Source organism: Sus scrofa, chromosome 1 (assembly GCF_054392235.1).
Source record: "Sus scrofa isolate SSC_HxYL_T2T_F1_AM1 chromosome 1, Sscrofa_HxYL_maternal_Yorkshire_Landrace_v2.0, whole genome shotgun sequence".
Lineage (NCBI taxonomy): Eukaryota > Metazoa > Chordata > Mammalia > Artiodactyla > Suidae > Sus > Sus scrofa.
The window spans coordinates 10,000,001-10,018,019 of NC_139383.1; the positions used below are offsets into that span (position 1 = coordinate 10,000,001).

General features: G+C 40.0%; 1 protein-coding gene across 29 annotated transcripts in view; it reads right to left on the minus strand.

The window, feature by feature from the left end:
- ARID1B (AT-rich interaction domain 1B) overlaps positions 1-18,019 on the minus strand; it is a 434,918-nt gene that overhangs the window by 176,232 nt on the left and 240,667 nt on the right. For 14 of the 29 annotated variants that reach the window (XM_085022915.1, XM_085022910.1, XM_085022906.1 and 11 more), the window contains one exon: positions 8,240-8,281. The exons of the other annotated variants lie outside the window; for them this stretch is intronic. In XM_085022915.1, coding sequence (XP_084879041.1) covers positions 8,240-8,281 — 42 coding nt within the window. The remainder of the gene's footprint in view (positions 1-8,239; positions 8,282-18,019) is intronic. 29 annotated transcript variants of the gene reach the window in all.

Below are 18,019 nucleotides of genomic sequence, written 5' to 3' on the forward strand. Positions count from 1 at the left end.
GGCTCGGATCCTGAGTTGCTGTGGCTCTGGCGTAGGCTGGCAGCTACAGCTCCGGCTCGACCCCTAGCCTGGGAACCTCCATATGCCGCGGGAGCGGCCCAAGAAATGGCAAAAAGACAAAAAAACAAACAAACAACAAAAAAAAAACTTTTCTAATTGTGAAATGTGTTACATTACGATGTTTTGGAATCCCTGAAACCTTTATTTTCTAGTCCAGCTCTGGTCAACAGAACTTTCTTTCAAGTTGGAAATGTTCTATATACATGCACTGTGCCAGTACAGAGCTGCTAACATGCAGCTATTGAAATGTAGCTAGCAAGTGCAACTGAAGAAATAACATTAATTTTAATTAATTTAAATTTAAATAGCCACACATGGCTAATAACTACCATATTGGACAGCACAGTTCTCCATGACCAGAATATGCAGTGAGAATTGATCAGTTGGGTCCTATTGTTGGACTGATGAGAAAAGAAAAACATCAAGTGAACGTCCTGCACTTTTCTCCAAAGGTCACTTTTTTGGTTATTTAGTAAAGCGAACCCATTCAAAGATGGGCTACCAAAGTTTTGTTCTATTTTCCCTTTGCACATTAATGACAAGCAGTTAGACACAGACTGTATTGTAACTTTTACTTTTACATAAGGAAAATAGGGAGTTCCCGTCGTGGCGCAGTGGTTAACTAATCCGACTAGGAACCATGAGGTTGCGGGTTCAATCCCTGGCCTCGCTCAGTGGGTTAAGGATCCGACGTTGCGGTGAGCTGTGGTGTAGGCCACAGACACAGCTCGGATCTGGCATTGCTCTGGCTTTGGCATAGGCTGGCAGCTGCAGCTCTGATTAGACCCCAGCCTGGGAATCTCCATATGCCGTGGGAGTGGCCCTAGAAAAGACCAAAAAAAAAAAAAAAAAAAAGAAATAGGAGGAAAGTTTAGATGATCTTCATTACGGTCAGATGTCAAAATATAGGAGTAAGGCCAAAGGAAACTTGTTAATGCCAAATATGATTTTCCACCTATATAATCTTTCGCAATTAGAAGGCGCTTATTTTTGAAAAGACAAAATAAATTTCACTTTTATTAAACTGGAACCCTATTCCATTTTGTAGAATACAACAAATAGATTCAGTTAAAGCGATTATACCTTAGAGTAGCAAAAAATTATATACAAAAGAAAATAAATTTGCATCTCTTCTAGAATTTCTACCTGGAATAAGATTGTTCCAAAAGTTATGTCAAGGATGTAAGGTCCATGGAAGCAAGGGTTTACTATTCTCATCCTCTCATTCTCCATACACAACATGTACATATACTTCACAGGAACTTGTTTAAATGCAATGTGTCAGAATGAAACAGAATGAAATCATGAATGTAACTGGAGAATTTGGATTAGCAATGATATTTAAGTTAATAGTGAAATAAGTGGAACCAGCAAGTTTTCAGTGTCGACCAGACCACTCAACAGCTTTACTAAGCAGTAAACAAAGATCATGTCTTCCTTCAGTTGGGGTCTAAGGAGTTTCAATATAGAACACCAAGCAAGTGTATTAACCCAAAGAATGGGAGACTCAGTGGAAGAAAAAAATACCAAAATAGAAACTAAAGGCAGGGAGTCCCCACTGTGGCTCAGCGGAAAAAAATCTGACAGGTATCCATGAGGATGCGGGTTCAATCCCAGGCCGTGCTCAGTTGGTTAAGAATCTGGTATTGCTGTGAGCCGTGGCGTCTGTAGGTCACAGTCAAGGCTTGGAACTGGCGTGGCTGTGGCTGTGGCTGTGGCGTAAGCCATCAGCTGCAGCTCCGATTGGACCCATAGCCTGGGAACTTCCATTTGCTGTGGGTGCGGCCCTAGAAATAAAGCAAACAAAAAAAGAAACAGAAGGCAGCAGTAATATAATAATTTCCCAGGTTTTGTTTGTTTGTTTTTGGTCTTTCTCTCTTTTTAGGGCCGCATCCACAGCATATGGAGGTTTCCAGGCTTGGGGTCTAATTGGAGCTGTTGCCACCATCCTGCACCACGGCCACAGCAATGCCAGATCCAAGCCGTGTCTGCGACCTATACCACAGCTCACGGCAACGCCGGATCCTTAACCCACTGAGCAAGGCCAGGGATCAAACCTGCGTCCTCATGGATGCTACTCAGGTTTGTTAATCGCTAGGCCATGACGGAAACTCCAATTTCCCAGGTTTTTTTGTGCCTATCCATCACTACTGTTAAACCAGCAATAGACCGCTACCTAGTCAGCAACACTTACTCACTGTGAACCAAGTGCAAGCCAACATGGATAGAAAAGGATGAACAAAACGGAGTCTCCAAGCTTACAACCTTGCTGGGAAAAAAAAGCCACATAATGGAGCTGGGCCAGGCCATGCTGTGCTGTCTCCCGTATACAGAAGCAAACAAAAACAAGCTGGCATTAGAGGAATTCCAAGTAAGTTGCAAAGACTGTAAGGGTTGTGTGAGCTGGGAGCTGAGAGGATGGGAGCTTAGACGGCTGTGACACCAAGGGAAGACGTCCCAGGAGAGGAGAGGTATAAACTGAGTCTGGAGGGAAGGACACATGCGAGACAGAACAAGAGGATGGAAAAGCAGCTGAGGGAGGTGCGATAGGAAGGGTTAGGCTCAGAGGGAAGTTAAGGCCTCAGGGCAGCTGAAAGTATGTTCGTTGGAGGTTGGAAAACCTGTTTCAATTTTGATCTTATTTTGTCCTAAGCTATTTAATCAACCAGGATGTGGATAAAAAGTAATACATAGGGGTAAACAAATTTAATATTCATGTTAAAATCTTATTTTGAGACATTTTAAGCTTGGACTTTTCTCTAAACCACAACAAATTTTAGGTGCCTAAAAATTACTGCCAAGATAGAATAAAAAGGTGAGTAATATTAATAGAAGTATTATCTATTTTTTATTTAAATATTAAGAAGAAAAATAATGAGATTGCTAAAGCCTTAATTCTAGGCCCATCTCTGCAGCAAGGAGTGGTGGCCTTGGGAACAAAGACTCCTTTGGCCTCTAGCTCCCATCTCTAATAAGGAAGAAGGCACCCCAGGAGTCAGAGGATCTTTTGCAGGGATAAAATTTCAGGCCTCTGGGGAAGTAGAGTTTCAGGGAAAACCAGGAAGGGGGAAAATGGAGGCGGGAAAAGACAATGAAGATTGAGTCCTGCTGTAGATTCTGGGAGAGAAGATCTAGCTAAGTTTAATAAGCCTCTTGTAGGGTTCTGTGTAAAAGCTGGGGTGACACTCCTCCCCAGCAGGGGCTGGGGACCTCTAAGAAGAGCAGCAGCTGGAAGGATCCCAGGAGTGAGGGGCTCTGTTACCCGGAGGCTCCTGTGATCACCTCTATTTTATCATTTTTATTCGTCCCTTTCTTTTTTAGGATGACACATGCTTATCCTTGAATTTCCTCATTATTCATTTACAAATGACCTCCTCACATACCTTCTTTTGGTTAATAATTTCTATAAAAAATTATAATAAGGGGCATAAAATTCAGAATTTTGTCCTTCCAAAGAACATGCCAGCCAAAATAGTGTCTCGAAATATTTTTGCATTTGTGGAATTCTAATGCTTATTTAGAGTCAGAAAACAAGTTAATTGATAATAAACATTTCTGCCCACCCACCTTTCAAAAGGAAAAGTTTTAAAAATTTATTTAACAAAATTAAATTACTATCAAACAAGTTCAGAACTGACCCCAGGAAACGAGGTGTATTGAACAGGTTTCTAACCTTATCTTGGCTTTGTGTACATTCTCTCATTCAGCCTCAGCAGAGTTAAGAAGCAGCCCGGGAGTCAGAGGGAGCCAGACCCCAGCACTTACAAAAGAGAAGGTTAGGATGGAGTTCTGGGGAGAGACAACAGCCAGGGTGTGGGGAGGAAGCCACGTCTGAGAAACCAAGGTCAGACGTGTAGGAGCCGCCCCACCAAGTGCTGCTGGGGAAGCCACAGGAAAGCAAGGGACACGAAGAGGCAGACGCTGCAAAGACACACGTTATCCACTGCAGCAAGGACCAGGGCCTCAGTGAGAGGGGCGGATGGGGCCTGCGGTGTGGTGCGGGCAGCCCATCCCAGGAAGAGAGGAGAGGGCAGGGAGCTGGGTCCACTCACTGGTTCTTAGGACACTCACCAAGGAGAACAGCCGTTGGGGCTGACCTTCCTGCTTCCACCCCCATTCTCCGTATTGATCAGCGGTGTGAGTTCCTAGTTCCTCACCTAATACTGGGAAGAGCAACAGCGCCTAACTCCTATGGGGGGGTCTAAATAAACACCTTGCTTCTTTATAATTCTTGACTTAGCTATTTACAACAAATGAAAAGGCAAAAGATTTGTAGTTATGAAATTTTAAAGTAATTTATTTAGAGTTTTGATAGCACCTTTTAAGAAATTTATGGAAAAAGTCATGTTTCTATAGCTTTTCTGTTTTAATGACCCAGAGATATCTGGTGTGTGTGTGTGTGTGTGTGTGTGTGTGTGTGTGCTTTCTAGGGCCGCACTTGGTGGCACATGGAGGCTCCCAGGCCAGGGGCAAACCAGAGCCACAGCCACCGGCCCATGCAACAGCCACAGCAACGCAGGATCCAAGCTGAGTCTGCGACCCACACCACAGCCCTTGGCAACGCCCGATCCCCAACCCACCCAGCAAGGCCAGGGATAGAACCCGCGTCCCCATGGATGCCAGTCAGATTCCTTAACCACTGAACCATGACGAAAACGCCCCAGAGATATCGTTTTCATTCCTCTTTTTCACTGCATGACTATAAATTTCCTTGTAGAACTCATAAGCAACAAAGTCAAATCATTAGCCTTACTGTGTTTAACAGTAAACTTTATATATATATATATATATATATATTTGCTCAGCTGATTTATCATCTCGTTATCACTGGCAGCTTTACCTCATGATATGGAAGGCAAACTTATCTTGTAAAAAGAACCAACCCATATTGGTTGCCCTCGAGATTCTTGGTTTACTATTCTATAGAATTATAAGCTTTTTAATATATTTAAGTCTTAATCGGTGTGGAAGTCAAGATCAGTGTGGTCTATAGTTTGTAGAACTTTCTTTTCCAAATAGCCTTGCTCATTTTTAAAAATTTTGAAGCACCTCTTCTATTCAATGAAATTCTTGTTTGTATAAGTACACATAATTTTAAATTAATTAACCATCTTACTAGACCTGTATAGAAACAAACTCTAGAAAATCAAGATTACAAAAATGCAGAGAAAAAAAGTCAGAAAATTTTTTGAAAATAGTTGAAATATTTAAAATACCGTGAAATAGTATTACTATTTCAAATTCTAAGTTACCTTTGACTTCAAGAAGCCTAATAAAATAATGAATCAGAAATGGAGTGAAATTAAGATTTATGGAGAAGAAGAAAGAGCACAGATATTTCTCATTAGATTAGCTTTAAAAAATTAATCTTAAAACAGCCATAATAGGCATGACAGTTCTGAACTGCAAAAATTGTCTTCCTGGGTTAGAGTTTCACACTATAAACAGAAATAGGCTGTTTGTATCTCTGGGTCCCCACACAGTTAAATCATTTTCCAGTGAGACTGACACATCATGCTTGTAAATATTATGTGTGAAGATTTTAGTTTGACTTGGGAAGAGAGGACATACAAAAAGTGAGTAATTAGATAATGGCCAAAAGGGGAAAAGAAGCAAAGAAAGATGAGAGACCCGTTAAAGATCACTAAAAGGATCAGAGACACACTTCGGACAGACCCTACTCCTCCAGGGGTCTACTGCTGCACAAAGATGATGCCATGTTGTACAGCCAGCGACTCAGATATTTGAGGTATTTTTCCCAGCACATATAAAAATAGGAACACAACTACCAATTAGTGTTCAAAAACCTGACCAATACCGAATATCTAGACCTTTTAAGAAAGAAATATATTTGCTGACTTACAGAAAATGAAGCAACAGAAATTTTCAAATCTCTCATTTTTAGTTATATATGTAAACACTTTGGAATAGACAGGCAAGAGTGAAAAACATCTGATTCCTTAAAAATCACTCAATTACTGGAAAAAAGTTCCAAATCGTGTCCCTACAAGTTAAATTTAAGGCTACAAAAGCAACCTTCTAGTTTTGCGACACAACAAGTGCAAAGCCCTTGCACAGTGGGGCAGGGTGTGAGAGTTTCGGGACAATCATCTCCCCTCATCCTGCACACACTCAGTAGGAATGAAGGATTATGAAGATGAGTTCATAGAAGTGACCCTATAGGTTTATTAAATATGCAACAGATATTCTGCATGCATGCTGAGTACTAAATAAAAAATGAAAAATTCCGAAGATGACCATATGTTAAATACTGCGAATAATACTGAATTAGCTCTATTTACAATTAAAATTTTGTTTTCGTATTTTTTGGCAGATATAGCGGCATTAAAAAAAACATTAAGGATATAAAATTTGAGTTAGTTTACCAAATATTTAAATATTTATAAAGTGTTAATATATACTTTTTTACTTTATATTTGTTTAAAATGTAATACTTTGCTAAGCTTATAACTGCTAATCAGTTTTTTTTTGTTTTTTTTTTTTTGTTTTTTTCCTTTTTAGGGCTGCACCTGCGGTGTATGGAAGTTCCGAGGCTGGGGTAGAATCAGAGCTGCATATGGAGCCTACGCCACAGCCACACCCACTGCCACAGCGAATCTGAATTACATTTGCAACCTATGCTCTAGCTCGCAGCAGATCCATAACTCGCTGAGCAAGGGCAGGGATCAAACCCACACCCTCATGGAGATAGCATCAGGTTCTTAACCCACTGCGCCACAACGGGAACTCCCCTCTAAAAAGTTTCGATTCTGTAGTATTACAATGTCAGCCACCTGAACTTGCAGCACAACTATTATATTGTACTGACAATGAACAAAACACCAAGCATCTAGAAGGGAAAGCGGGAGTCAGGTAATCACCCACACCTTGTGCTCTCGAGTTTTCACCAACGATTCCCCAACACTTCTGACTTTCAAAGTAATTAATGGCACCTACACTGTCCTTTTGCACAGCTTTAGGAAAGTAAAGTCAGACTCTCCTAGTAAGTGCTTCTCATCAGTTTAGTTACCTGGTTTAAGAATTACCAGCCAATATGTGCAAAAGGCAAGTCAATCGGATAAAAACACAGGTCTGGAAGACTGTCATTCTAAAAACCTGTGACTCCTTCCCCGGGTTCTGCATCTCCGTGTAGCCAGCCTCTTCCACGGTCTCATCCTCAGCTCCTCTGCCCTCCCGCCCTCTGCGACCATCAGTTCCTGCGGCCTTACTTCCTAAGGCTCCTTCCTCTTTCCGCTTCCACTTTTCTAGCTCAGGCCCACATCGCCTCTCACCTGACCTACTCGACTGCCCTTCACTGGTCTCTGGCAAATCCATCCTCCACAAAGTGGCCAAAATCAACTATCTAAGCTGCAAATCTAACCAGCCCTTGACTTTAAATCTGTTAATAGCTTCACATTTCCTTTAGGATAAAATCCAAATCTTTTACCTTTCCAACTTTGGATCACAGGTAGAATTTAACTGCTTTCGGTTCCCTCTGATTTTTTTCATGGTTCGCCTCTGATCTGAAAACAACTCTCCTTTCTCCTGTTCCTCTCCTGCCTAAATACAATCAAGCCTCCAAACTCTGCTGGCAATCAGCCTGCTACAGGACCTTCCTACTCAAGTCCACAGCAAGCCCACCATCCTCAGCCTCATTCCAGCCTGGTGGCAACCACACCACAGTTACCTGTTTATAGGCCTGTGTCTACCAGCTGACTGCGAGCAACATGCGGGCAGGAGCCGAGATGTAATTTAGTTGTGACTGAACACAGGGGTTCAAAAACTATTTGAAGCAGGAATAATGAATAGATGAATGAATGAAGCTAGAATTATGAACCAAAAACAGCATTTTGGTAGCATTCAGTGGTTGGATTTTACAGCCCCCAAACTGAGGGGAACTTTCAGTAATTCTAATTACTACTAAATAAAACTCTTGTTTTCCTGTACTATTTCTCACATTCTCCACCAAAAAAAAAAAAAAAAAAAAAAAAAAAGGAAAAGGAAAAGGAAATACTACCATAATCTAATCTTAATACCAATAAAAGAGAAATCCTACACTTTGGAAGAAATCAGGGCCTCCCTATTTGATTTTTTTTTTTTTCTAAAGCCCTCTCTGTTGAGCCTTCTAATGCACGCAGGGGAGCTTATCCTCCACAATAAGCTACATCAGACTACACACCTTGAGTCCAAAGGCAGTATCCTCCGAGGTCAAGACTTCAACCTGAAATCATAAGGAAAAAAATAATTTAGGCACTATCAAAAACCTTCTTTGAGTCTAGCCCCAGACACCAGAGCACAGGCATGGCCTGGAAACTAAGAGTTCTGAGAAGCTGGTGTTCAATTTACGCCAGGTGTCAGGAAGGAGCGATCTGTCTCTCCCAGAGTCAGGTGTAAATCCAGGTCACTGCCCGGGTTCCAGTTTTACAACAGGGTGAGCACCTATCAAATTAGTATATTTGCCATGGTGATGAAGTGGTGGTGAAGTTCCTGAGAATGATCTGAGAAGTTAGGAGACTCATCCTTCTACTTAAATCACAAGGTGTTGCTATTCTTTTTGATCTTTTACTGACAGACAGTGAGGGGAAAGTTATGCTTCGTAAAGCAATTTCATCATGCTTGTGAAGCTGCTAGTAATTTCTTGTCCTGCTCACATCAGAGTGGGCAGTCCTGCATCTCGGGAATGCGGCAGAGCAAGAGTTCCTGAAAGCAATGCTCCAGAAAAGGCAGGCGGGAGTCTAAGCAACAGGTTGTGAAATGATGGCAAAACTTCAAAATTGCCTGTCGGTCTTCTGCATCAGAAGACGGAGCTCATTAACATGAATTTTAAAAGCTGCGAGGAACCAGACGTGTATTGATAATTGCTGTTTTTTAAATAGGATTATTCAGTCTGGTATATAAAGTGTTTGTTTAACTTTGACTACTACAAAGTACCAGTAGAAAGGAGCAAGGAAAGAAAGCAACAGAACAGATAAGAATATTTTTTAAGTGTCGGGGGCAGGCAGTGGGGGTGGGGCAATAATATCAGACTACCTGGCTTCACTGTTAGTTTTAAACCTCTCAAAATGAGGCGTTTCTGGCAGACTTTAAGTAGAATACATACAGGCCGTCCAACAAAGTGTTTTATTATAAAACAAAATTGGATTTTTCCTTTGGGGGAGAAAATAACAGAAGGGAAAATCATTTCAATAAGAGTATCATCCAGTATGAACATAAAGGGGTCAAAAAATAAAAGAGGAAGCAAACTGTATTCTCCTGCTGCTTTACTAAAAGTGAGGCTCACCCACCACCTGGCACCTGACAGAGGCTGGTGCACAAAGCAAGAGAGGGCCTCATTGGGTACCAAGAAGATGAGCAGCCTGCTTTTGATGAAAACCATATGTTGCTGTTACCAAACGTGCTTTTAGGCTAAAGACTGAAATGTTGGATCAACGACAGCACAAAATCATTAGAAGAGTCACTGACAGCATTTCTGTGTACACTTAGATTTCCAAAGTTAATTGTTAGATTTACAAATAAGCTCTTATTATAGACGTTTAGTTTAAAAAAAAAAAAAAAACAGTTATTTCCAATTTACATATGTTTGACTTTCCTAAGTCCTGGCTTTCACAGCTCTAGGTTACTAACTTCAGACATTTTTACATTAAAACCTCTAATCAACACTGGGATTTGAGGTGAGGGGAAGAGCAAGCAACAACAAATGTGGCAAATCTGGACTGCTGTAAACACAATACGACATTTACTCCAGAGGGACCCACGGAGTTCGTATCTGCATACCTCAGTGTTAGGAACTTTCACCCGTGACGGGGTATTTTCATATGGATAGAACTGATTTTAAAGAATATGTTTAAATCGGCAAAAATCATCCCCCGGGTGAGTTCCACATTTGTTTAACATATTACAAAAAGAAAAAAAAAAGTCAAAGTAATAAGAAAAGTCAACAGCAAATAGGAATCTACTTAAAGACACGGCTTTAGTATATTTGACAACTTGAGATGACACAAGCCAAAGCTATCAGGTGGAATTTAGGAACGCCCCGAGTGGCCCCGTCAGTAGAGAGAGGCAAAGACAGACCTTGGGGACCAGAGAAGGAGGTGGAGCTCAAGTGTCAGCCGCACCCTCCACCCCAGACTGGGTCTGCAGGAGGCCTCCGAGTACTGTTCTCAAGTCTCTTTAAGTATTAACCACTTTAATTAAAGCAACTTTAACAAACGTATGCTTTGCTCAAAGGCCCTGTGTTAAATACATGTGCACTCTAGTTCAGTATCCTTTATAGTTTGTTTCTGTAAGACTGTAATTGCAATACCTATAGAAAAACAGCTGAGATTTAAAACACAAGATTAACCTCAACATAATGAAAAAGAAAGATCAATGCCGTACTAAGGTTTTCACACTGTATCTGAGAGCGATTTTACCTAAGTTGGAAGGAATCCCCCTCTAGTGGGAGGAAGGGTGTATTTCAACCGTCACACGTAATTTTCAGGTGGTTGTCATTAAACTTAGCTAGCAACAGCAATCAGCTAGGTTTTTTTGTCCTTTTATCATAAGTGAGAATCTTTTAAACACAAAAAGAAAAGTAGTTTCTATTTCATAAGCCCAACACTTTTAATTCCAATAAATGAGCTAGAAGAAGATTTATGTTTATCTGATGGGATCTTAGTTATAAAATAACTAGCATCATGGAATTATTTTGGCTATAAAGTCGTCTCAAATTTATGTTAAAACAAGAATGTACAACTGGAAAACATTAGTACGATCTCCGTGTAAAGATTCAATAAAGAGGTGGGAAGGAGAGAGTGCTGCTGGTCTGTATTTACCTGACTTAGTAACAAAGACTTTGGATATTTACTACATGCAAGGCATGAGCTTAGGACTGTAAGAGATAAAGAGCGATGAGTTTCACTGAGGTATTATTACCTGGATGAAATGTATTTAAACATTCATTTAAAAAATAAACTCAAATTCAGAAATGACTAGATGAGATTACTCATGGTGTCACTTTTCTTTTTAATCTTCAGTTTAGGGAGATTTAACACTGGCAGTATTATAAACATCAAGAAAAAAGGTCACAGGTTTTATCTAAATGAAAATTAGGACATGATACCCAGTGTTCTCTGTCTCTGCACAGATGCTGTAGCAAATGCAAAGATAACTGAATACCCTGATGAGAAGCACGCCCGACATCACTGGGAGAGAGAAGTGTCAAGGAGTCCTGAGGAATAGGTGTGAAGGGATTTGGGCAGCCTAACAAAGCAGACACTTCCTAAGTCTAGGATAAGACCCTTCTTATTAAATCACACTTCTTTCAAATGATGCTAAAACCAACACTTTGTAACACAAGGACCAAAAAAGATTACATTTGTAGAGAACTTCTAAAAACACTGTGGAAGTTCAGTCCACAAAGTTCAGAAGCAGCTGGGCCTTCAGAGTTCTTTCACTCTAATCAAGTAAAAACCCTTCAGTTGGCTTCTCTGTCTCAATTACCCTAACAAGCCCTCCCTCCGCCAAAATTAAAACACCTTAATTTCCAATCATTCTATTCAGAAAGTTGGGAATATGTAAATTGATGAATTTGGAAGGAAAACTGGCTGTAACTTTTCCTTTCTTCAATCTCTTTTCAAAGTACTTTTTACTTTCATCTCTAAAGCAGAAAACAGAAATATCTAGCAGCATTTTCATTACAATAAAACAATACCAAAACTATGTCCCATTTTAATTTAAACACCACCAAAATCAGGATCATATTGTCACAAAAAGAAATAAAGTAACAAAAGATGATTTATAGTCACATACAAAGATTCTTATTCATATTTAAAGGAACGCAAATCAAAACTTCCAACATCATTCTATTTTTCTCACCACAGATTACCAAAGATTAAAAACTTATATAATATTGACAAAGGCGTGGGAAATCACTCAAATCACAGCCTTGCACTGATGATAAGAATACATACCGGGATAAAGTGCAACTTGGCAACATCCACCAAAATGTATATACACATGATTAGGTGTTGACCCAACAACTCCACGAGATTCAAGTGCAAAAGTGAAGATTTACAAAGTTGTTTACCAGAGTTGTTTGCAACAGCAAAGAGCTGAAAACAACCATCTTCCAAATGTCCATCACCGAGGGGGGCATTTATGAAATTCTCAGAAAGCTAAGCAATAGAACATGACACCGCTCTTAAAAAGGAGGTATATCTGTGTGTGTAGATAAAGACGTTTTTCTATAATATCACGTGAAGTGAAAAGAAGCACAGCAGTGTGCACAGCAAGCTAACATCTGAGTTAAAAATAAAAGTGGGAGTTGGTTTTATGACCGATATACTGGGACCATTTTAAGACATGCAAGAAATACATCAGTAATTGCCTTACAGGAGAGACATTCTTCACTGTACTTTGTCTCAATGAAAGAATTTTTTCAGAGTTCTGGTTGTGGCTCAGCATAAACTAATCTGACTAGCGTCCATGAGGACATAGGTTCCATGCCTGGCCCCCCTCAGTGGGTTAAGGATCTGCATTGCTGTGAGCTGAGGTGTAGGTCGCAGATGCAGCTTGGATCCGGCATTATTGTGGCTGTGGTGCACGCCAGTGGCTACAGCTCTGATTTGACCCCTAGCCTGGGAACCTCCATATGCTGTGGGTGCGGCCCTAAAAAGATTTTTTAAAAAAAGAATTTTTTCATCAATGCATGTGTTTTTTGTTCCATTAAAAGTAACTGGTTATAAGATAAGCCAATGATAACATTAAAAAGTATTCAATAAATTGCTCAATGTCAATAATAACCATAGAAATGTAAGTAAAGTCTTATCTTTCAACGTGGCAAAGATTAAAAGTAAAGGAGTCAATCCTTGCAGGTACGACCAGACCCCTCAACACTTGTGACAGACATGTAAATAAGAATAGCCACCTCAGAAAACAATTTTCCCTTAGACATCAATAGCCTCAAACATATTCATACTCATTTGCCCAGCCATCTATTTGCTAGAGAAATCTTTGCGATCTAACTGTGATCAACTATACATATTAACTATATATACTATATCATTATTTGAAATAATGACAAACTAGAAAAAAGTTCAAAAGTAAGGGGATGGTTAAATAATGTATGATATATTTGTATGATAGACCATTACAGAATCATGAAAAACTCAATTTTGAGGAAATATTTTATAACATAAGGAAATGCCTTTTTTTTTCTTTTTTTTTTAGAATTTTCTGGATTTATTTATTTTGCTTTTTAGGGCTGCACCTGTGGCATATGGAGGTTTCCAGGCTAGGGGTCCAATCAGAGCTACAGCTACAGGCCTATACCACAGCCACAGCAACGCAGGACCGCAGGACCGGAGCCTCATCTGTGACCTACACCACAGCTCATGGCAACACCGGATCCTTAACCCACTGAACGAGGCCAGGGATTGAACCTGCAACCTCATGGTTCCTAGTCAGATTCATTTCTGCTGCACTACGACGGGAACTCCAGGAAATGCTTTAAAGACGTTACATTTTAAAAAGATTAAAAACAGAAATCTGATGTTATAAATGTTCAAATCTACCGGCTGTCCCCTCCACGCCTTCTAGAATATGTGCCTTGCTGGGACATGTCTTGCCCACTTCAGGATTTTATAATACTCATTCACGTTTTCTTTAGTATGTTTCACTTTATATTTTTTACATTTAAATATTTGATCCATCTGTAATATTTTGAAATAATGAGGGGAGGAGGTGACTCAGTTTTCATTTTCCACCTGATTAACTGTGATGCAGAATAACCCATTATTTTCTCCAGTGGTTAGAGAGAGCACATCTTCACCATAATTAAATATTAAAATGATAAAAATTTTGCTGCCAATTCTAGAGAGGGATGGAAAAACAAAGTTATCCATGAGATAGGAGAGGAGAAGATTCTGTGGGAATCTGATGTCATGTTACTGGTCCACAAGTAAATTACTGAGAATTCACGTGTTCTTAGAAAAAATAATTTTTGCCTGGATTGATGTTTAAGGGATAAAAACACTGTTCTACTTACAAAGATTATTGTGTCTTCTTTGGTTGGTCCAAAAAGACCAACATAACAACTAGAAACATTAAGCATACTTTGACCTACATTAAAAAGCAGGCATTAATAAATAAATTGCTATCCAAAATCATGTCCCAGGATACACAACAATTTGTACATGGTAGAAAAAGCACTTCCTTCTGCGCCTCTCTTACTCTCCCTCTCACATAAGTACACAGACAGCACATACTGGGTTGCAAACTTCTCATTTTAGCGAGCAAGGAAGTTGTTCAGCCTTTTTTAAAATACCATTTTGTTTATTATTACCACTACTATCATTATCTTACTTTTTTTGTAATCCATTTTAAAAATGAACACTTAAAAACCATGTAAAACCTTGGCAGCATTCTTCTCTTGCTTATTATTCTCCTCATTCTCCTTATTAGCATGTATGGGCCACACGACAGCTCAAGGACACAGTTTGCAGAAACTACTGGTAACAGAACATATAACGATGCCTTCTACTGTTAAGGGCTCTGAGTAGAACATCCATTCTCCGAATGTATTTAAAATTAACTAAAAACTTGTACCTATATATGGAACCAATAAATATTAATAACAATGATAAATTTCATCTATGCAACCAAAAAGCATTTCTGTTATACTTAATACAGGGTAGTATAATTTCAAGACAAACAATGGATACGCTATAATTACACTTTTCACTGCAAGTGTTATGCTCACATTATCTTCTATACTAGTACGTTAGCTGTGTCTTCACGTCTAGGCTGTTAAATTTAAAACAAAGATTGTAAGCATTGTGGACACACTCTTTCTAATTATGTTCTCTGAGTGAGGATACCTTTGCTTAGGATTTGCGAAGTAGTCATGAACTCATGATTTGGCTCAGAGAAAACAGACCTTGAGTGCAAAAAGGGGTGCAAAAAGAGTCTACCATGCAGGTGGAGTCTATTTCTCTGCTCCTTTAATCCGGGCTGGACATGTGATTTGCTTGGATCAACAGAATGCAGCCAGAGAAATCATAGTGTACCACTTCCAAGTCTAAGACTCAAGAGGCAACACACATTTTTCACCATCCTCTAGAACAGCACCCAGCCACCATGTGAACAAGCGCAGACTAGTACGTTGGAGGATAAAAGACATGAGGTTCTGAGCCACTGACTTCAAGAAGCAGAGCCACTTAGCCCACTGTGTAGCCAAACTGAAGGAGGGAGAATGAGCCCAGCAGAAACCAGGAGAACTAGCCAGGCCAGACTTTCAAACTGAAGGATTGTGAGCTAAATAAGTGTTGGTTGCTCTGAGCAGTGTGTACGGGCTGGCCTGCTGCACAACAAAAGCTACCTACTGCTCTAAATAGAAGAACTCTAGGTGTCCTACATCTGCTGGCAGAGTTCCAGGCAAGAACAAGGCTCCTAAGGGCGGTTCTGACAGCACTCAGAGCATCTGCACAGGCAAGCTCCCTCCCATGTGAAACTTCCTAAGACCATAAAGTTCCCTCTCAGCCCTTCACAGGGGTCCACAAGGAGTGAAACCGAGTGGCTCCCGCCTGCCTCACGGACCCCCAGTCCTGTCACTCTCCCTCCACGCACAGTGTTTCAGCTACACTGGCTTCCTTTCTGTTCCTGAAAATGGCCACCTCTGACCTCAGAGGCGCTGCACTTGCTGTCCCCTGCTCCTGGAACACTCTGCTACCAGATCTTTCTACTGCTGGGCCCTTCATATCACTCACACAGCCTCAAAGAGCCCCTCTCCTTCGCTGGTATCACCACCTGAAATGTGCTTGTTTATGATCCTGTTACCAAAATGCAAACTTCCCAAGAGCAGGGACTTTCACATGTCATTCACTCTGGTATGTTTCTTACCTAGAAAACTGCCTGACATGGAGCAGGGGCCCAGTAAATAATTTTTGTTTTCTTTTTAGGGCCACCCCTGTGGCATATGGAGGTTCCCCCGCTAGGGGTCGAATTGGATCTGTAGCCTACACCACAGCCGATCCAAGCCGCTTCTGCGACCTACACCACAGCTCAGGGCAACACCGGATCCTTCACCCACTGAGCGAGGCCAGGGATCGAACTGGCAACCTCGTGGATATTAGTCAGATTCGTTAACTACTGCGCCACGACGGGAACTCCCCAATAAGTAATTATTGAACAAATAAATAGGTATGAATGAACGTGTTGAGGACTGAAACACAATGGAAATGTGAATACATGTTCATAAACCACAACTTCACGCAGTTCCCATGGACAGAGATAGATCTAACAAGATTTAAAATTGCTCCACCTGATATAAATATGTAAGTTAAGGCACCATGTGGCTGATGCTATACATACTTGCATTACATACTAGTGTTATTAAAAACAAAGCAAAGCCAAATCAAGTTTAACTATATTTAATGATGATATATGCGCATTTGATGCACTTGTCTCTCTAGCCAAGAGTCAATTTCAAATTTTTTTAAAAGGATTATGTTTTCAAAATTGATGGCAATGAAGGAAGTATGTTGCTCAAAGACAGATCTATTCTATTTCTGATTTAAAACATAATAATTCCTTTAGAATTGTATCAAGAAATGGCAACAGTAAATATTTTATAACGAACACATACAGTTCACAATCCTTCCAAACTTAATTTCTAAAAGTAAATTCCAGTAAACTGTGAGCTGTGCATTTAAGCAAGTTGACCCCCACACAGCTGATGGTAGGACTGCCCTTCCCAATGCTGCAGGGCATTGCTTGAAGGATATCGACAGACGTGAATCGTGCAGGACAATACTGACACTTCTAGGGCTTAAATGGTCACAGGACCACGCCTACTCCATAGACATCTCCTTGAGACAAACTGGAATATGCACCCTAGGGTAACCCCACCAGTTCCAAAACAGAGGTATTTGTAGATTTGGGAGCTATAGCTAAAGAAAGCACATGATATAAAAGTTAATCACTTCTATACTTCCCATGTTTATCAAGAAATATGGACTACAGAATTACGAAAAATAAAGACAAATATATGTGTATTTATTCATGATGTCATTTGGCTTTTCTAATATAATGAGTGTATACGAACAATGTAAATTTGGAAAAACTTTTGGAAACAGATATTACTTCCCCCCAAAAAGCAATGTCTTAATACTCACATTTATTTCTGCAAGTTGAATTTTTTTAAGTAGAAAATATATGTATACTAAACAGTTATTCATGACATTATCATTTCTATGTGATTGCTTTCCCTGTATTCAAGTTAACATGTCTTTCTTATTAACATTTTTGACACAATTGTTAAATTCTAGGAGATCTGATGAAGGAAAATATAAAAACTACAGGTGTCCAGGCAGTCAGTTCAACTTCTGAACACTAAGTAGGTGGTTTATTTAAACTTTATAAAAAAAGAATGTATACATGTATGTGTGACTAAGTCACCCTGCTGTATAGTAGAAAATTGACAGAACACTATAACCAGCTATAATGGAAAAAATAAAAATCATTACAAAATAAAAAAATACAGAAAAAAACTAAGATAATACTATTATCTTATCTTACATTGTATCATAGTCACTTTGAATTATGTTATGATTCAATGCTATTTTAAGCAATACTTCACTGTTTACACAAGTATCTATTCATTCATACATAAAATGATATAAAAGTTTATAAAATTAATTATACTACAGTTTGAGAAATTCAAATGCTCCACTGAGCCAGAGTTCCTGTCGTGGCTCAGTGGAAATGAATCCAACTAGGAACCATGAGGTTGCAGGTTTGACCCCTGGCCTTGCCTCGCTCAGTGGGTTAAGGATCCGACATTGCCATGAGCTGTGGTGTAGGTCACAGACGCGGCTTGGATCTGGTGTTGCGGGGGCTGTGGCGTAGGCCGGCAGCTGCAGCTCCAACTGCACCCCTACCCTGAGAACTTACATATGCCATGGGTGCAGCTCTTAGAGAG